The 21,018-nt window shown below is 35.7% G+C and overlaps 2 protein-coding genes across 3 annotated transcripts; one reads left to right on the top strand and one right to left on the bottom strand.

Annotated features, from left to right (window-relative positions):
- Positions 1-1,338: 1,338 nt before the first annotated feature.
- LOC132606954 (serine/threonine-protein kinase STN8, chloroplastic) lies at positions 1,339-4,957 on the bottom strand. Its single transcript, XM_060320678.1, has 4 exons — positions 4,333-4,957; positions 3,428-3,601; positions 2,795-3,199; positions 1,339-2,218 (listed from the first exon to the last, which is right to left on the bottom strand). Exons 1-4 carry the CDS (start codon positions 4,894-4,896, stop codon positions 1,883-1,885), a joined length of 1,479 nt encoding a protein of 492 aa, XP_060176661.1. The 5' UTR covers positions 4,897-4,957; the 3' UTR covers positions 1,339-1,882.
- A 2,919-nt stretch (positions 4,958-7,876) lies between these two features.
- Positions 7,877-13,960, top strand: LOC132606952 (uncharacterized). 2 transcript variants are annotated; one of them, XM_060320674.1, is made up of 7 exons: positions 7,879-8,575; positions 9,114-9,194; positions 10,230-10,304; positions 12,451-12,495; positions 12,585-12,674; positions 13,028-13,129; positions 13,530-13,960. In XM_060320674.1, the coding sequence occupies exons 1-7, from the start codon at positions 8,054-8,056 to the stop codon at positions 13,710-13,712; spliced, it is 1,098 nt and encodes a 365-aa protein (XP_060176657.1). In that variant the 5' UTR covers positions 7,879-8,053; the 3' UTR covers positions 13,713-13,960. The 2 variants fall into 2 exon arrangements, with proteins under 2 accessions (XP_060176659.1, XP_060176657.1); XM_060320676.1 differs by lacking the exon at positions 12,585-12,674 and having other exon boundaries at positions 7,877-8,575.
- The last annotated feature ends 7,058 nt before the right edge of the window (positions 13,961-21,018 follow it).

Here is a 21,018-nt window from a genome sequence, read left to right as displayed (position 1 = left end):
ATCCAGTAGTATTGTTTTATGGTTGCAAATCAAGACAATTTAGACAAATCTAAACTAAGAATTTAGTAGAGCATAATTCAAAAGTGCATCCAACTTTGAGTCTATCATATTAAAATTAGCACTTTTTTATATTTTATCACATAAAAGTCATCCAACTTTAAAATTTATCACACAAAAGTCACTTTTCTATTTAGGTCACATAAAAGTACATACTTTACCCCAAAACTCACTTATATACACTTTTGCGTAAGTAAATTCCATATCCAAGAGATTTCTTTGTTCAGATTTAGGTGATCATAATTCAGCTGGTAGTAAGAGTTAATTGTGAGGGTAGCCGCTAGTATTCATGCACCAGACTGGAGTATCATAAGATTTATTTACCAATGGGATAGTGATTTGAAGCAATAATAATACTATACTCATGATTATAACAACAAAAAATCAGGTATATTTGGTACTCCCTTCGTCTTAATTTTGATGAGTGTGTTTGATCAAGCACGAAGATTACGAAAGAAAGAATTTTAGTGCAATTTGTGATAGAAAATAATGTATAGACATTTGTGTAATTATAATTGTTTCATTAAAGATAAAATAGAAAGTTTCAAGTTAAATAATTTGTAAATATAGAAAAGTGTCATTTTCTTAGAGAAAGAGATAACTATTTGACATATAATTCAAGCATAAATTCTAATATTTTATACTCCCTCCGAATCAAAAAAAGTGTTCACTTATCAAATTAAGAAATAAACCCTGTTTTTTCAGATTTGCCCCTATTAAGTGTTATATGATCAAATCCCATTGTCTATTTAATTAGGGATAGTTTAGTCAAATTACCTATATTTATCTAAGAGTTACTATTTTCTTAAGGAGTGTGTAAATGGCTAAGTGGACTCTTTTTAGATCCGGAGGGAGTATTATATATTTAACTAAACAACATTCAACCTTAATTTTTGAACTACTAATTCACATAATTCTAATAATTTTTAATCAATCTATCTGATATGAATTTATTTTTTTCGTATTTATACTTAAGCCAAATTTAATATACTAATGTTTATCAACTTAGCAGGAGTCCTCTTGTCTTCTTTTAATCTGATAACCCTTTTTGTATTGTGGTTTGCTTAATCACTAACGTAAGAGAATTCAAATTTAACTGTCTTCTAATTTTGTTACTCTTTACTTTGGTGCATGAATAATCGAACTTGACTCGGGCTCAACAGCCCAAACCTAACTAGCAGTATGTGCTCAATTGGATTAATAGTTGTATACAAGGTTCAATCTATTATAATGGTGAAATATGGCCAAAACAAATATTCTTACGTCTAGCAAGAAAATGGCTGCACAAGAACTGCAAAAGCCTAAAAACAAAAATAACTGTATAAGAAATACACGCAAGAACTCATATACAATTCTGCCAACGAATTACTGGCCGTGTCATTTGTTTAAAAAGATAATGAACAAGAGACAAGTATAATTGCTTGCAGCTCTGCATATGTTGATTTTAATACCTGGTTTATTTTATACATTTCTTACTGATCCCGCTCGTCGTGCAGGGAAAAAGAACTTGATTGCTACAAGCTGAAAAATTCTTCTTGCCCCTCAACAAAGTGTAGTATGATTTTCTGTTATTCTTTACCTTATCAATAAGAGCAAACTATGTATTCCTTTCTGGATCTTTTAAATACTTTGGCCATAATGCCATCCAGCAGAGAGAGCTAAAGCATAGCAGGTCATTTTTCCCTGTTAGCACCTTCTCCTTATTTTCGGCTTTGAAACCACTTCATGCATGACTCTACTGCAGCTGCTAATCAGAAAATGAAGCCATCCCAAAACGAGTATCAAGCACCAAAACATGTCGTACTTGCATCATCAAATTGTGCTCCTATTTTGAGAAGCTAAGTTTTGAGAGAACTGCAGCAGCTTGGTCACCGCCTAGAAGGAAATAAGGATGTCTAAGAGCCGCAGCAGCAGATAAACGCCCACCTCTCTCTGAAATAAGTTTCGTAGCCAAATCCCACCCTCTACCAGAGTCGAGATCAAGAATACTGAGATCAGGTCTCGTCCTAGTCCTTTCTCTCCATTTATTCAAGTCATATCCAACTGCCTTTACTTCCAAATTGAAGTTCTTTAAGCCTGCTGTAGACCTTAAGCTCGGTACTGCCATTTGCATAAGCACTATTCCAGCAGAATACGTGTCAAAGAGATCGGGACTGTTTAGCTGCAATACCAAAAGTTTTCCAGCTAGAAATATAAAACATGAATTCTGCAATACCATCATGATCAAATTTCTTTCCGAAAAACTAAATCAAGTGTCGTATACATGCTTCAGGGTGAGTTTAATATGAAGGAAAATGTTTTCCTGGAAAAACATTTCTCGGAAAATAAGTTATTTTCTTACATATTATTTGGCGTTTGGTTAGTAAGCAAAATATATTATCGCAAAAGCATTTGTGTATATAATCTAGGCAAACAAGTGGGGTGGGATGGAGGGTAGGGATGTGGGGGTGGTGTGGGGGCTAGGGGATGGGGCTTGTTGGAGGATGGGGAAGAGTGGAATATCACTTTTGAAACTTGTTTTACCTACTTCCACTAGGGAAATCATTTTCCTCATTTTAATGGAACTTGTTTTCCTATAGAAATGTCCTCCAAAATATTTGACAAGCCAAACATGGGAAAATTGAAAAACACTTTCCTTCATGACAAACACACCCTTAGTCTTTCTTTTTTCCTTTTTGGTGTCCTTAACAACGAAGAAGGGTGACAAGCAATATAAATCGATGTATTAGAAGGATACCTTCCATAAAACTGGGGAAAGAAGTGCAGCAACTGGCTCTGGTGGTGGTTTTGGAGTTTCTTCTGGCATTACATAGAGTTCGGGTGGACAATAATCAGGATCAAGTAGCCCCTTGTCAGGCACATAATTTTTTCCAATTCGAAGATCAGTTGCTGCCCCAAAATCTATCAGCTTGATTTGTCCCTTTTTCGTGACCACTAAGTTGGATGGCTTTACATCTCTATGGACTATACCTGTGTCATGGATTTTCTTAAGGGAAGTAATAATCTGACGCATGATTTGTTTGATGATTAGTGCATTCCTTTTAATTGACTCCAATCCTTCTAAGACTCGACCAAACATGACAGATTCTATGTTCAAGGGGAAGTCGCGATCCTTCATGTAATCACCTAGGTCCCGATTTCCCTGTCACATAAAGTTCCTACATTATGGATGCAGCTGCCATCTTACAAGATTTTATGCAACTTGACCAAACATAAATATGGCTAGTCATAAAATTTACTCAGAGAAAATTTCGAACAACATACTAAGGCAGTTAGTAAAATGTAGGTAGACTTTTAAGACACAAAAAGTCATGAATAGTTACAGAGAAAAGGAATTTCAGTTGAAAAGTACTTTAAATGGCATAATTACCTCAAATTTCCAGACAAGCCATTTCTCACCCTTAGTATATCGTGAGTTAGTTTTTTCAGCAACAAAGCTACCAAGAAACTCCGCACATGTCTCAGGAGCAGCTCTTGATAGCCTATAATTGAACCATTCTTCAAACTCACCACATTCCGCAGCACCTTGAACTCCAATCTTTACCTACAAATTGAGTGGAAAAAAAAAACTAACTAAATGGTAACTAGGGAAGGAAGAACACTAAGATGCGTAATAGAAAGCAAATGCAAGAGAGAAGTAGTTCAAGAATGGAATGATGAAATGGGGGTCAAACATAACTATATAGTTGAGACAAACAAAAGGACCTGAAGATGCCATACAGATTAAAAGGATATAGAAGACAGAATAATCTAATAAAGACTTATGGAAGGAAATAATCCAGATCATGGGATGTGAAAGACATAATCATAATCAAGTCTAAAACATTTATAGAAGAACTAAAAATATAATACCTTAATAAGCTTAAGGTTAGGCTACTTCCTCCTTTCCTTTTTATATGACACTTTTCTTTTTCATCCTTTCCAAAAGGATGACACATTTTTATACTTGAAAACTCTTTACTTTACTCTTCTGGTTTTACTATTAACGACATGCTCTTGTAGCTATAAAAATGCCGTAATATGTTTAAAATCACAAGTTCTAAATGTACTTTGATATGTGCTAACAAGAGTCTTTCTTTCTCAAACTTCGTGTTCAATCAAAAACCTACTATCAAATGAAACAGAGGGAATATTTAAGAAATAAATTTTGGCTGCTTCACAATTTGAGCTTAAGGATGATAATTCAAAAGCATACAAGTGATACAACATATGCAGCCAAACCAGTTACACATTGCTCATAAATGATGAACTTTTAAGGATAAATCATCCCATTACCTGTTTAAGAATGACCTTTTCCTTGAATCTTGAATCTGTAATAACTGATTTTACAGATGATCCTCTTTTCCTCACATTTTCATCCAAATTAACATTCTTAGGAACAATAACACCAGAATAAACAATCCCAAATGAACCCTCACCCAACCTATCCCCAATCAAAAAATCTTTCATTTTAAAACTCCTTTTCCCACTTAAACTATCCAACCCCACTTGTATAGGCGCCAAAATATAAGCATCAATAGCACCAACTAAAACACCAGGTCTAGCAGTCAAGTAAATCCAAGTAAGACCAGCAAAAACTAACAAGCCATATTTCTGTTCTTGAGGTAATTCTTGAAATTGAGCAACCCCAGATTGAAAAACAGGGAATTGAGACAAAGAATTGTCTAAACTAACTGAAATTTCATCAACAAAAGAACTGCAAGTAATGGTATTGTTGTGTTTTTTGGAATGGTTAGTGCAAGACCAAAAATAGTAACTTTTTGAAATAGGTCTTAGGGGTGAGAAACAAATAAGGTTAGGGTCTTGATGGAAAGTTGTAGGGGAAAATAGAGATGCCATTGATGAGCGTTTTTGCTTAAGCAAAGGTTGTTGTTTTATGGGAAGTGTGTTGTGTGTCCTTTTTCAGTGTTAGTGTGTCAGCAGAGGTAGCATTTTGTCCACGTGGTGATCGTTGGTTTATCTTTTTGGTCATGGATGTGTGGAGCATGACGAAACAACAATGCTATCTCTAGCCAAATATTTGATTTTTCTTTTTTAAGCGCCAAATGTTTTCTTGCATTATTATATATTGAGATACGGGTCAAAAACACACCATAAAGTTGAGAAAATTACTTAAACTATCACTATCTAATTTGTAAAACACATCTGAACTAAATGTGTGAACTCACTCTCCAAAAGGCAAGTGAAGCTGAAATTTTTTCAAAAATATTATCTTCATGTTATAATTAATGCTATGGTGGCACCTACATATGAAAATTAAAAAAATAATATTTTTGTATTAAAAAAACTGTAATTTTTTTTTTTTAAAACTGCATTATTTTTTTAAAAAATCAACCTTTTTTTAAAAAATATGAATAAAATAATATTTTTTGTAAAAAAAATCAAAAAATTTAGAAATAAGAAAAAAATGATTTAAAAAATGGAAAAGTTGAGTTTTTTGGGGAAAAAAAGAAGGTGAAAACTAAATAATCAGTTTTCTTATTTATTTTTTTAAAAAATAAATTTTCCACTTTTTTAAACTATTTTTTTTATTTTCTATAATTTTTGATATTTTTTTACAAAAATTATTATTTTTCAGTTTCTTTTTTAAAATAAATAGTTTTTTTTAATTTCCATGTTAGTGCCATTGTGACATTATTTATCCACGTGGACAATACTTGACAACATTTTTATATAAAATAGAGAGTGTAGATCACATGCCATTCAAGAATAATTTGAGGTGTGTTTTGCAAACTAGATAATGATAATTTAGGTAGTTTTCTCAACCTTCTGATAATTTAGGTATGAAACTCAAAAAAAAGTGATAGCTGGGTGTGTTTTTTACCCTTATCTCATTATATATTCGCTGATAGAAAAAAGAATGAATGATTTGCTAGAAAAAGCCGAATTGTTTTGTTTGTGAGTTACTAGGTTTAAACACCCAAGACTATCATTTTCCTGACTTTCATATTAAAATTGTAGGGTGTTCTCGCCAGGGGCGGATCCGCGGGTGGCGTGGCACTCCTCGATTAATAATTTTTTTAATATATTTATGTTGTAATTTTCTTAAATTAGGTTAAATATTTGATCCTGCTACCCCCAGTCGTAAATTAGACAAAGGTGCCACGGCTAGTAGACACAAGTTTGAATTTATATTGAACATTTTCCGACTCCTATTTTTCTTTGCATTTTTTACTTCCTTTGTACCAGTAATTCCCTTTTCGGCACTTCCAATTTTCTATTTATCTTTTTATTATTTATATTGTCTTTCCTATTTTCTATTATTTTATCTGTGATCTCTAGCGAGAATACACAAATAGAACTTCAAAATCCCTTAAATTAAGCATTTCTCTTAATCTCAAATCTGTGAGTATTTAAATCGAAAAACTTGGGTCTCAATGGAAATTTTGGATTGAGATCAAAATTCAATTTTTTTATATAATTTCTTTTGTTTATGACTCCCTCTGTCCATGTTTTCTTTTCTATATTTGACTTGGAACACTCTTAATAAGTAATAAATAAAATGAGAAATGAATTGAAGCACTTAATAATAAGGATAAAATAGGTATTAAATGGTAAATTATGTCTTGGTTTTTCAGACTATATAACTTACAAGTAAAAGTGGACATATATTTTTAGTATAATGGACAAATAAAAATGAACGGATGGAGTGTATTATAAAAATTTATGCAACTCTATAATTGTTAAATTCAATTTAAATCACTTTACTGCTTAAATTGTGATGAAAATTTCGTAAGCACTGCTTAGAAAAAACATGAAATTTATGGTTTATTTTCAAGAACTTGTAGTTTATCTGATTCCTTGTTTAAGATGCTAATTATGTTCGTTTCTTGATTTTTGAAATGTAATTTTCATATTTGCAAATAAAAAAAAAAGCCTATTAAGTTTAAGATACTAACTATGTTCGTTTCTTGATTTTTGAGATGTAATTTTCATATTTGTAAATTAAAAAAAACCTATTAAGTTGATCCGAATAAACTAAAAAGAGATGGACCCAGCCCAAATACACGTTCCTAACAAGATGCACATTGAAGAAAATTGTGGCACCCGCCATATTCAAATCCTAGATCCGCCGCTGGTTCTCGCTACCTCCTTAAACTATAATTTTCCATTAATTTAAAAATTCACAATTAAATATGTAGCAAAATATTTGAGATAACATACTGAGAAGCGCATGAAAAATGAAATAAAATTTTAAAATGAGTTCACCTAACACAATAAGTTCATGGTAGTTCCGGAGGGTTTTGTGACAACCAATATTTAGGTATGAAACTCGCGAAACGGTGATAGTTTAAATTTTTTTTAACCTATTCACTCCAAAAGATCCACTTGAGGTGTGATGAATATGGAGTTAACCTTTAACATTATGGTGAAGAACATGAGGAGGTTTATGGGAGTGTGAGAGTTAATCCAATTTAAGGTGAGAAGTAGTGGATGGTTAATTATACATCATGCAAAGGAGTAGTGTCAATAACTTCTCAGGAGTTATGGATATCAACGTAATATGCCAAATACCTCATAACAAAGCTATGATATTTTTATCTTTTGGACCAAAAAAGAAGAAGTTGTTTTATTTTCAATAATAATTCAGGAGTACTTTTGTTTTTTTCTTAAAGAAATACTCCTTCCGTCTCAAAAAAATAAATAAATATTTCTTTATTAATTTATCCCAAAAAATTAACATATTTTTATATTTCAAAATAATTTAATTTTATGAGAATTTTATGAGATTATTTACGACCACACAAATAGTTAAATTTGATGAATCACATATTTTAAAAGTTTTCTTATTTCTTAAATTTCGAGTAAGACAATTGTTTTTTAGATTACTATTTGTTAGAGAACACGTCAGAGACACCGGACTGCAGGGTAACGAGAATTTTCACAAGCTCACTCGAAGCTCGAGCTCACATCTACAACTCAGGGAAAAGAATAAGCATGACTGACTAGTGGATCAGATTTTAGCCTAACCTAAGACTTCCCTCTTCTAATCGCTATGTGCAATTGTTTTTCTCTTACCTTCTTTCCTCATTCTTCTACTGGCTTTTCATTTGCCTTCAAACTTACCCACAAAACACTACCAATCCATGCTATTAACAGGATACACTTTGGGAACCCGAAAAGGAACTTACCCAAGTCAAGCAGTTCAAATGGTTATAATTTTTTCGATGATCAAGAAACTGATATTCCAAGTCCCATAAAAGGAATTGATGATGATAGTGGCATTGGGTTTCTTGAATTTGATAATAAGATGGGTAAAGAATTGGAAAAGGAAATTCCTGTCATTTCACCTCCAAGAATTGAAAAACAAGAAGAAATTACAAGTGATGATAATGGGGTTGGGTTTCTTGATTTCAACAATAACAAAGGTAGAGAAGAAGAAATGCTGGAAAAGGGTATTGTAAGGAGGAAGAAGCAAATGATGAAAAGGTCTAATATGATTGCAAAGCAAGTGATCAGTATTCAATCTGCTCTCAGCTTGGGCTTTGTTTCACAGCTTTGGGTGGACATTAATTCTGTACATTTCTAAAGCCTTTTCCTGTTCTGTAATTTAAAGTTTATTGAGCAACCTAGGAAAAGTTATGCGGCTTTCGTAGCGTTATAATATAGTAGTAATAGCTAATTAATCTGTCTCTCCAGCTAAAGAAAAACATTATGGGATCGTTACTTAAATCCTGCATAAGTAATATACCATGTTTGGTAGTATTTTGTAAAATTCAACACACTTAGTACGGTGTTTGGTTTGCAAATTGAAAACCTGCATAACTATATAAGTTATGAGGAAATTTATGTATTATTTTATGGAATTACTAGTACATGAATAACTAATCCCTACATAACTCTAACCAGCAACCAGATGACCCATATGTGCATTCTGAACCTTTTTTGTTCCTTTCTGCTCAGATTTCTTAAACTGATTAGGACACTGGTAATAAACTGGCCTCTTAGTATTAAAAGTCTGTTTACTCAATTCTACTTTTTTTGCTCTTTGAGAGGCTTTGTTTTCAGTAACAAGTGCTATCTTCTGATTTATTTATTATTTTCCTTTTCCACAGTGGATTGTTTTCTTAGTTGAAGTGAGGCCAAACTTACTTTCTGGTGAAGTGGAACAGTTTATGCTGGAGAATGTTAAACAGGTAACCTCATGCACGTAAAAGTTGTAGCTTTCGAATTTCTACTTTCCTATCTCAAGGTTGTATCAAACACAGTCCTTTTAGATTGTTTCGTAAGTAACTGATACTGTACAATATAGTAGTATTAGATAATCAATCTGACATTTGTAGAGTATATCAAGGTTGGATCGCATATGGTTTACCTACTGCTAATACAATCTCATCATCGTTATTAGACTTGTTTAAAGAACGGAGTTTGCACTTCCAGGACACCACCTTTTGTAGCTGATTTTTCAAATTCGTAAGTCTTTCGGACATCCTGATTCTGCAAAATAAAGCCCAGTTCAAAAGAACAGAAAAAATGATTGAGGATTGTTCCAGAATGCTCTCTGGGACTGAGACACGGTGTGAACTACCATATGGGCAGGGGTGGGAATCTTGGACAACATGTGGAAGGCCAATCGAGCAATATCACATGTCTGAAGATAGTTTATGCTGCTTATGTTTTTTTGGATTATTACCTTTAAGAAGCTTAAGAGACTTTCCTTTTAAGACACACTCTCTCCGGTTTAAAAGGAGTGTCAACTTAGCCTTTATTGTTTGGTTCAAAAAGAGTATCCACTTACCAAATCAAGAAAGAATTAACCTTATTTTTCCAGGTTTGCCCTTATTAAGTGTTAAGTGACCAAATCACAATACCTATTTAATTAGAGGTAGTTTAGTCAAATTACCTCTTTTGCCTAGGAGTTATTATTTTCTTAAGGGGTGTGCAAATGGCTAAGTGGACACTTTTTTTGAACCGGAGGGAGTACTACTTAAAACCTAAAAGCCTCCACTTCATCAAAACTTCAGGAAATTCTTTACAAATGAGGTAAAAATCATGCACGTTAGTATATTTGGCTTAGAGGGGTAGCTTTATGGGGTTTTCAAATTTCAACCTTTTTCTGATTCCAAAATTTGTTTGTTGCGTCTATCGTGGACTGTTAGTGAACTAATCTGCCTGGTAATTGCTTTCGGATTATGATGCTATTAATTGTGTATTTTCAATGTTCATTGTAGGTAGGAGATGTTGTACTTGTTGAGGATGAGAGTGTGATGGAAAATGAATTTAAGCTTGTGGGATTGCAGACATTGGTATGCTCTCTCACTTCTTGTTGGTTCCTTTGGGGATTACTGATACCCAGAGTACCTGGGAGAGGTTTTTCCATGCTCCTGGTCAGTTAACCACTTAGAGACTGTGTCCGTGAACTAGAATTCTCTTTTCCATTGAACTTGTTTGGCATCATACAGATACTGCTAAAGTATGCAATTGGGACATCATGATGTATATTCATTGCATATTTCCATATACTGCTAAAGTATGCAATTGGGATATCATGATAATTCCATGTTACTTTTTAACTGTGGTGTCCGGGACAGCTTGCGCGCTCCTCGACTAATTTTAAGAGACCTCCCACCAGCGCAGGTACCTGGTCACTCTATCCTCCAAGGCTTGGACAGGTGGGAGGAAACCACCTAATGTTTTTTTCCCTCCGCTGGGAATTGAAGCTAACACCCCATGGTTCTGAACCCACTTCATTGACCACTAGGCCACACCCTTGGCCCTTGGGTGCCATAATTCCATGTTATGAAAACCTGAGTTCAGTAGTTATCGAACCAAAAATGATGCATATTTGGACTTTGTTAATAGCCAAGTTTACACAGCTAGAGTACTGAGTTTATTTGCCTTTGGGGCTTTTAATATTGGTTTTTACTTCTAATTGGAGTTGAGCAAAATTACCAAATTGGTCTCTATTGGTAATTACCAGCTTAATCTTTAGTATTCAATTTGCTTTATATCATATGAATAAAACAAAACAAGAAGAAACAAAAAGGTAAGAAGGCTATAATTGTAAATAACAGTATCGAATGGTTGATTTATGTTTGACATTCATTTTTTACCCCCAATCTCATCCGCGATGAAATCAGGGCAATTTCTTTACAAACGTAAATAGCACTTGGTTTATGTTTGACATTCATTGTTGTCCCCCAAACTAAATCTCAATGAGTATAGGGCAATTTCTGGATAAATGTGAACATATTTGAAACAAACAAATTAAAGTCATAACAAGAAAAAATAAATGGTTACCCGCAAGGGTGGCTCAGTTGGTTGAGCATGGAGCTTCCATAATGGAGGTCTCAGGTTCAAAACTCCCAGCCTACGATAGTCCGGGATTTGCCTTCTGGGTCGAGCTCGCTGCACGGGCCTTGCCTAGTGCGGTTTATCTCTCTTGTGTGGTTTGCGGGCTATTGCACAGGAGCGGGATCTACCCTCGCACAGGGTAGCGGCTGCGGGTTCCCTTGTCATCAAAAAAAATAAAAAATCAATGGTTAGTTTCTTTTTTAATTTTCATCAGTATTACCCTTGATTTCACTGCTGGTAGAGCTTTTACCAGCGGTACTGATTATTAAAAAAAAAAAAAAAAAGGCTTTTACTAGGGGTACTGATAGAAAAAAGCTTTTACCAGCGGTACTGATAAAAAAAAGATTTTACCAGCGATGAAATCAAGTGCATACTGATCACATTTCAGGGTGGTAAAGTGAAGGACCGTTTAAAAAGTAATTTTGAACATTGAGGACATTTTCTGAAGAAAAACAATTCTGAGAACCAAATCAGTATAGATCGTTAATGGTAGAGACCAATTTGGTTATTTACTCGTGGAATTTATCCTTTTCCAATGAAAGTTCCTAGACCTGGTCTAAGTCTGATGACTAAAATTGATCCCGGGAAGTTTAAAGATTTAGTTGAAATCTATAAATTGAGATTGAAGCACCTCACACATCCCTCTTCGGGCTAATGGCAATGGCATGAAGGATACTGCCTGACCAAGTACACTATGATATTTTCTCTGTGAATAAACTGAAAAATGGATGAGTGGCTCACATGCTGGTCGGCGATATCGATATGAGTGTCCTTAGGAGGGGGCATCAAAAAGAAAACATATAGCTTCAAAAGGGCGCTGGGCATGATATTAGGAAGAATGACATTCCAGTCTATGCAATTCTTCTTGCTCGTTCCCAATGATGAAGAATTCAACTAGGTTATTTATCTTTCCCCGGCTTTTCTGCCTCCTTAAATCTTCATGGTTTTGTGTCAATATTTGAGAGTGTGCTTTCATGCTTATGGAATAGCCACCTCTCATTGTTTTCTCTCTTCTTTTCCCTCTTTTTTCTTATTTTTTGGTGTACGGCCTTTGCTTCTTTCTTCAGCAGTTCAGCTTTATTGATATCTCTTCTACAGGTAGGGTACAACGTCGTAACATCACGTCAACGGAACATTGGGAAGGTGGTTCTCTGCTTCACTTTTCCAGTATCTGCATATACTATAAATTTGATTAGTTTACTTTATCTGAAACAAATATTCTTTTTCTGTAGATTCGTGGCTATACTTTCAATATTAACTCAGGAGCAGTAGAATCTCTTGAGCTTGATTGCTTAGGAATATCCATAATACCATCCAGTTTGGTAGGTTAATACGAATGAATTACTCCCTCTGGATCAAAAAACGTGTCCACTTAGTCTTTTTTTCTTGAGTCAAAAAAAGTGTCCACTTATCAAATCAAGAAAGAATTGATCTTGTTTTTTTTTTCCAGATTTGCCCCTATTAAGTGCTATATGATCAAATCTCAATGCCTATTTAATTAGCGGCAGTTTAGTCAAATTACTTATTTTTGTCTGAGAGTTAGTATTTTCTCTAAGTGGACTTTTGATCCGGTGGGAGTATCTTTTACTGCAGCTACTTATGGACCTCCTCTTATTTGTCATTCTAGCTAAAGTAGTGTGTTGCGTACTTGACACTTGAACTTGGTTTATATCAGGTGAGCACCTATTGTCTATTTGTTGAGGATGTGGTCGACGTTTTATCTGATACCATTGTTGTCCATGAAGCTGCAGCCTCACGCCTACAGAGACTTACAAAGGTACTTGAGAGTCTTCATGTTGCTAATCAATATTAAAGGAGTAATTATTTCCTTCCAATTCAAAAAAAAAAAAAAAAAAAAAGGAGTAATTATTTCCTTTTTGGTATATTTCTTCAAAGCTCCATTTGTGCTGGCTTATGGATGTATGCACTTTTGGTTTACCACGAGAAGTCGGATGACGAGTTCTTTACCACCCCACTCCCACCCCCCACCGCCCAAAAAAAAAAAAAAAGAGAATAAGGAGAAGAGTAACTTGTGTTATGAGTTATGACAGTGATATAACTCTAAGCATGGTTGAATGAGAAAACAGATTCATGTGGTTGAGCCACAGTTGGACTTAGTGCTGCTTGATGGCAGCAATCATTTATTATTCTAACCGTCTCGTAATGACGTTTGCCAGGGATTCTGGGATGCCCAGAAAATGGCTTACTCTGCAGATGAAACGCAAGATTACAGCAACTTAAGAAACACGCATGCTAAGCCCGCGTATGGCAGAAGTCGTAAAAAATCTTCAGCAAAAAAGTTAAGGAAGAAAATAAAAGAACTCGCTGATGATTGGGACCTCCCTATGGATTTCTTTTAATCTGCTATATTTCTTCACAATGTACATAACACAAAAGGACAATTGATTCTCTATCCTTTCTTTAAAATCATTGTTTCCACACAGTTGCTGAGTAGATATATTATTTTGAAGATTTTGTTTATCCAGCTTGTAATCTGTATAGTGTCTAACACAGTCGATGTAGATCTTTTGTATATGGAACTGGATACCTCCAAGTTTCATGTAGCTAATTGTATGACCAAAGTGACTATCTGTATTTGTTGTTTCTTCTTGAATCTCTATGACATAATGGTAGTAGCTATGGCCTATATGGGTGGCAAAATTAACCCATATGCATGTAGCCCGCTTGACTCGCTCATGTTTTATTGGGTTTTGCTAGAGTTACTTTTGATTGTGGGCTAATTTGAGTTATGCACAAGTTAACCTATCAAAAATCCGCAGGCCAAATAGATCCACCATGAAAATGCTTATTGTTTTGCTCATTTGGTCTTGATGCCTCACATATAATGCATTCAAATTACCATTTTAGTTATGTTATAAGACTTATATTAATAGAGTCGTGGAATGTAAGTTTGGAATTGTACAAAATGGGTAAAGTTGTCGGTGTTCGGGATGACCCATAGTTTAGCTGTTTCAGCCCATTCTATCTTTGCCTATATAAACTTTGGGCAGGGCTGGGTACATAGGGGAATTTAGATTTTCAAACTCTATGTGTTCAGTCTTTTAAGATTTTTGATATTTAATCTATTGTATTTTTAATATTATGGGTCCATATATTAATTTGTTGTAATTGTTACGAATTTTCACACAAATTTATGTTGCATGTCGAAATTACCGGGTTCACATGAATCCGGTGCTAGAAGGATGCATCTACCTCTAGTTGACAATAACTCATATGTTCAACCTATTTAGACTTGCTTAAGTTGCCCACTCTAGCAGTAGCTACCACTCTCCAAAATTACATTTTTTAATACTAGGGAACTGGATATCTCGGAGTACCAGAATTATACATATTACTATTACTTTACTACTGTATAGAAGCATGAGTTTGGAGGTGGTATCGTCGTACACCTCCAACTCACCTAAAAAAATAAATGTGAACCCCATATTAAAAAAAATTAAATAATATCAAAAAAAAAAAAAAAAAAAAGTGAACCCCGTATTAAAAAATAAGCAATAAAAAAAATGGACTCCATATTAAAAAAAACAAGTAATTTCCATGCAATCTCCAAAGTATCCCCATTAAGTCAATAATTGTAGATTCATTGCCACGTGTATCAAACTATTAGTGGGAGCAAACGAAATTATCGTATAGCAAAAAATATAGACCCCGTATTATTGCTTTTCTTCAAAAGGTTAAGTAGCCAAACCATACAATTTCCTTTCTTTTCTTATATTAGCCTGAATCTAGATATTTAACTGTTGTATTAGTTATTCCGCCATGTCATTTTATTTGTTATGTTTACTAAAATATTTGTATTTTAAAATAAGATAGAATTTAATTATTTTTTCATTTTTATTCTTACTCTAATAAATGTGAAAAGAGATTAATGTCGTAAAAATAAAAAATAATATTAAATGGAGATCAAATAATAAATAAGGCAAATTAGTCAAATTCTAATTCTAATTGACATTTCATTAAAAAAAAAAAAAGTGCAAAAGACAACACGACAAGTAAAATGAGCTAAACCAAGAATATTCACCAAAAATTAAAAAAATAGTAGTTCTTCGTTTAAATAGAACATCAAATTTCTACTTTGTTTCATTTTAAACATGTAAAATTAATTTAATAATTTAAACTAATGTAAATTTGATTTAATTTTAGAATTATCCAAATCAAAATTTGATAAAAAATAATAAGTATTGTTTAGGTCCAATCTACATACATTAATAATAGAATATTTTACACCTTTAAATTAATCGAATTAAAATTCAAGTTATCAACTGATGCTTAAATATAGCTACTGTTTTGTCTCAAAGAGGGGAAAATAGTTTCCTTTTGAATAAGTCTTCTCTTTTAAAAAGTATTAATAAATTTTTGCAAACTTTGTATTCATAGCAAACATTAATATAATAAAGTTTTGGGTACGGAGCACAAACTAAAATGTTATATTAATCGTGTTTTGAACATACTGATAAATAATGTAAATATGTAGTCATAGAATATTTTGTAAATCTTCTAATTTAGGTTAGTATATTTTGTATCCTAATAGGACATTGTAACTATGGTATATTTACCAATTCCATCAATGAGAATAATCACGGAATTAATCTCTTTCGTGGTATGAGATACTAGGGTTTCTTTTCCTCCTCTTCCGCTGCCCTAATTTTTTTTCGTCGTCCTCTTCCTTCTTCTTTTTCCGTCCACCTTCTTGCTTTCCATCAATGGCAGACACCAAGTTCCATCCTGCTATGGCTGTCTCCAACATCAAGAATCACATTCCTATCGTTCTTGAGATGGAAACGGATCATTATTCGGCTTGGGCCGAATTATTCAAGCTTCATGCCCGGTCTCACCGTGTCCTTTCCCACATTCTCCCGACCGGAAAGGAGAAGGCTTCTTCCACCGACGAAGAAAAGGAGTTGTGGTCCACCTTGGATGCCATGGTACTTCAATGGGTGTATGCAACCATCTCCACTGACTTATTGCATACGATCATCGAAGAAGATCTATCGGCAAAGGAGGCCTGGGATCGCCTCCATAATCTTTTTCAAGACAACAAAAACTCCCGTGCCGTTCCATTGGAACATGATTTCGCTCATGTCAAGTTGCGGGATTTTCCGAACGCGTTGTCATATTGTCGACGACTCAAGACCTTGGCCGATCAACTCAAGAGCGTGGGGGCTCCGGTGACCGACAACCGCCTCGTTCTTCAAATGGTGGCTGGCCTCACCGAGGCTGTTATATCCCGTATTTTTGAACCTCGGAGCATCTGCTGGGGTGGGGCCCACATACCGAGATTTTTTTTTGGAACATCTGAAAAGTCATATGAATCACATATGTAAAGTTAAACACAACTCATGAAGTACCTTTGGACCAAATCAAAGTGGAAACCCTCCAAACGAATATTTTTAAGAAAACGTTTTCGGGTGACCTGACTTTGGGGGGCAAAAACTGTATTGTAAGTTTGGAATTTCGAAAATACCTTGAAATAGAAGTTGTAGATAATTGAATTAGCTTTCCATCCATAGGTCGTGGGTTCCCAGGTGACGTCGGTACAAGGAGATATGAACGTTTTAAGGTCGAAAGGTCAGTGGGCTAGGCCCAACTCGGGACCAACCGAGTTGGCCCAAAAAAATGAAAAAAAAAAATTCAGGCCCAAGTGAGGAGTCATTCGGCCATGGTCCATAAAAAGGATCCAAGCCCATGGAATTAAGTCATGTGGTCAATGAATAAAAGACCACTTAATCATCCAAATTCCATAGAACTTTCAAGAGAAAGAATAGGAGGAAAAACAAGAGAAAAACAAGAACAAAAAGAGGGCATTTCGGGTTTGGCCATAGAAAAATCACCCCTCAAAATATTGCCTCTAAAATTATTTTCTTGTTGAATTCCTACTAAATTAAGTGTCCTCTACAACTTGGTGTAATTGTTTTGGAAGAAGGAGCACTTATTTCTTCAAGTTGACAACTTGTTCAAGTGAAGAAGTTTGTAGAAAAAGGTAAGAATCAATTCCTTTTTTCTTATGTTATGAAGGTTTGTTTATGTTGTGGTATGTGAAAATGAGTAGAAATTATGGAAATAAGGAAGTTTGCAAAGTGGGTATGTATATATATATGTAGCCATGGGTGTATATATGTTGTATACATATATGAGTTGAATTTTATGTTGCATTCTAGTTGTGGTTATGATGGAAATCATATTGGGAATGAAAGTTGAATGAATTTTGGTTGAAGTTGGAATGTAGATGATTATGTCACTTTAGAATAATTTTGTGATATTATGGAAATGAAGTTGTTAAGATGTGAATTATGATTATGGTTGATGAATTTGGAAGTTGGAAACTTGTTATGAAGTTGTATGCCAAAGATTTGATGTTTTGCATAAGTTATGATTTTGGCGGAAGATTGTATATCATGTATATCGAGTGTATATCTTAAGGAAAACGATATGAAATGTTTCTAGAACTATATGGTGATGATCATGATGGTTGTTGAATATGAAATTATTGATCTTAGTTGAAAGTTGGGTTGAATTGAAGATTATGTCAACTTGTGAGAAAAATGACTAGTTGAAGGATATTTGTGTTTTTAATGTTCATTGTTGATATTGTTGTTGTCGTTTGGGTTGTTGTTGATGATTTATAGCCGAGTTGAATTCTCGGGGTGTCATATGTATAGGGGAAGTGCTGCCGAAATTTCGGTAGCCAAATATGCTTAAAGTTGAAATAATGGCATTAATAATTCACAATTGGTAAACTTGACCAATTGCAGTTTTTCGACGAAACGGGAAGTGAGTTTGGAAAGGCTTAAGGAGCGCGAAAGGTATGTAAAGCAACCCCAATTCTTCCCTTGGCATGCCCCTAGTGTGTTAGGGTCGGATCCGGGCCTCGAAGGACCTCTTGGCCCTCGGAATCCGCAAGACAAAATTTCAGTTTTTCCTTCAGTAGAATTGAACCATTTTGATACGCTTTTTCTGAAATTATGCAATTTTGCTCTAAATTATTCAGAAAGTCATAGAATGTTTGTATAACCTTTTTAGGTGATACTTTATGCTTAGAGGGCACAATTTGAGCCCGCCGCCTTGTTTGTCCCAAGGCGGGCCCGCTATTTACGGTTTTGCCCCTAATGTGTTAAAGCTTCCTTTTTAAGCGATTTTTGAAAGAAATGTTTTAATTACCCTACTAATCGCTTAACGAATATTATTTTAAATATTCTGTTAAATATTATAAATTATTTTGACACTCGGAATGACTTCGGGAAAGTTATACTTCTGTAATTTATTATGATTCCGTCCGACCCCATTGGATTTGTTTGTCTTCGATACGCTTCATCGAGTCTTTGAAAACATTTATTATATTTTTAAATTGCATTAGTCTCTCACTACTCCACTCGTGGATGTCCCAATGTTTCTCACACTGAGCCCGGGCCAGGATATGTTGTCAAGCGTAATTCTCTGCATTGTTCGCCGCGTCCCGGTGTGAGGGGGCAGGTATACGCGTACATGGGTCTGTGGAGTATGATGTGCCATGTCCGCCTATTCTGATCTGATCTGTATGGCCATTTTGATATGACATTATATGATACGGGGCCACACCCCTTTTTCTGATTCCTCTGTATAGTGGCACCAGCGTCGGGAGGGTGGCCACATTCTGTCTGCCGAGTCCCGTGTCAGGGACCGGATATGATATGATATGACATATGTTTCTGTACGCATTCTGTCTGTTTTGGAAATATGCATTTGACACTCTGGATTCTGTACTCATTTTCTGTAACCATTATGATTTGACTTCTGTGATTCCGCTTTACATATTCAGTACATATTTCGTACTGACCCCCTTTCTTCGGGGGCTGCGTCTTCATGCCGCGCAGGTACTGACGACAGGTTCGCTGATCCACACGTTTAGGATCCTATTTCTGCTATTTGGGGCGCTCTCTTCTACAGAGCCCATCTTTTGGTACAGTCTGTCACTGCTATCTGGATATGTACTTTGTTCAGGGTATGACGGGGCCCTGTCCCGTCTTATGATTATGATATGTTCTGTAGAGGTCTGTGGATACATCTGTGTGGGTTCTGTACATATGTTTGGGATATTCTGTTCTGTGATGGCCTTATCGGCCTATGTGTGCCAAGTCTGCTTTTCTGCTAAGTTCTGTAGCGACCACTAATATTATTATTATATTATTATTCTGTTAATATGCTAATTTGGGGTATCGGGTACGTATAGGTGCCCAGCTCGGGCACTGGTCGCGGCCCACGGGGTTGGGTCGTGACAGAGGCGTACAAGAATGTGGGCACCTACCTCCAGCAAAGTAAGCCTCTTCCATCATTCTCCGAAGCTCGGTCAAGTCTGTGCCTTGAGGAAAAGGCGTTGGCTGAAATGCATGATGACTCGCCCACGGCTATGGTGGCTAATTCCCAACGTGAGTTTGATGACTCCACTCCTATGGAAAATTCAGGTCGTGCTCACCATCATCGGGGCAAAAATAACCACAAAAATCATGGCTCTAGCGGCGGGAAAAATAATGGCGGTGGCCGTGGTTCTAGCGGCGGCAGTGCCAACCGTCGCCATGGTGGTCGTGCCTCAGGCGACCGGCAGCAGGTCCCCATGCAGCAGCAGTGGCAGCAGTCCTCTTCACCGTGGCCATGGGGGTGGATGCCGCAATGGGCTCCCCCTTGCCCGTATCCCACCCAGCAGTGGGCTCGGCCACAGCAGCAGTGGCAGCTGCAACCACCTTTTTCTGGTGGCAGGTCGATGGCCCAACCTGGAATTTTGGGCTCGCGACCACAGCAGCAGGCGTATGCAGCAGCAGGCCCAACGACGCAGTGGACTCCGACTGATATTGAATCGGCCATGCACACGACGTTGAGCCAACCCGATCCAAATTGGTATATGGATACCGGCGCCACATCCCATATGACATCAACAAAAGGTATTCTCTCGTCTTATTTTAATTTGAGCGATCATAATACTGGCATTGTTGTTGGTGATGGTAAGTCAATTCCAATTCGAGGTTGTAGTCGTGCTAAATTGCCTCCCCCGAACCCTCCATAATTATTAAATAATGTCCTTCTTGCTCCAAAACTCATAAAGAATTTAATATCGGTTCGTAAATTTACTACTGATAACTCTGTAAGTGTTGAATTTAATCCTTATGGGTTTTCTGTGAAGGATTTCCGGACGGGGATGGCTCTCATGAGATGTAATAGTAGGGGTGCTCTTTATCCATTGTCCACCTTCAAACACCCCATCCATTCACCATCAACTTTTGCTGCCTTGTCTTCTACACGTTGGCATGATCGTTTGAGCCACCCGGGAGCTTCTATTTTGGATTTTCTTTGTTATACACCGTATTTTGTACGTTCGGATAATTCGAGATAATTGCGAGAAGTTAAGGGCAAGACCATCTTCCAAATTTTTTTTAATGTACAAGTTGTTTATGAATAGTATTTATGAACATTAATAGTATGGAATTATTGAGAAAGGCTAAGGGTAAAAAGGGAAATCCACAAGGTGGTTCATGAAAATATTGTGGAAGGCTAGGGGCAAAACGGGAATTTCGCAAAAGAAGAAAAATTTCTTGAAAGTTCATGAAGGGCCATCTTTGGCCGTGTATGTGTGTGTGTGGGTGTGTGGGTCCCACCTCCTTGTTGGACCAATTAATT

This window comes from Lycium barbarum, chromosome 8 (genome assembly GCF_019175385.1).
Source record: "Lycium barbarum isolate Lr01 chromosome 8, ASM1917538v2, whole genome shotgun sequence".
Classification (NCBI taxonomy): domain Eukaryota; kingdom Viridiplantae; phylum Streptophyta; class Magnoliopsida; order Solanales; family Solanaceae; genus Lycium; species Lycium barbarum.
This window is presented reverse-complemented; position numbering and strand designations above follow the sequence as displayed.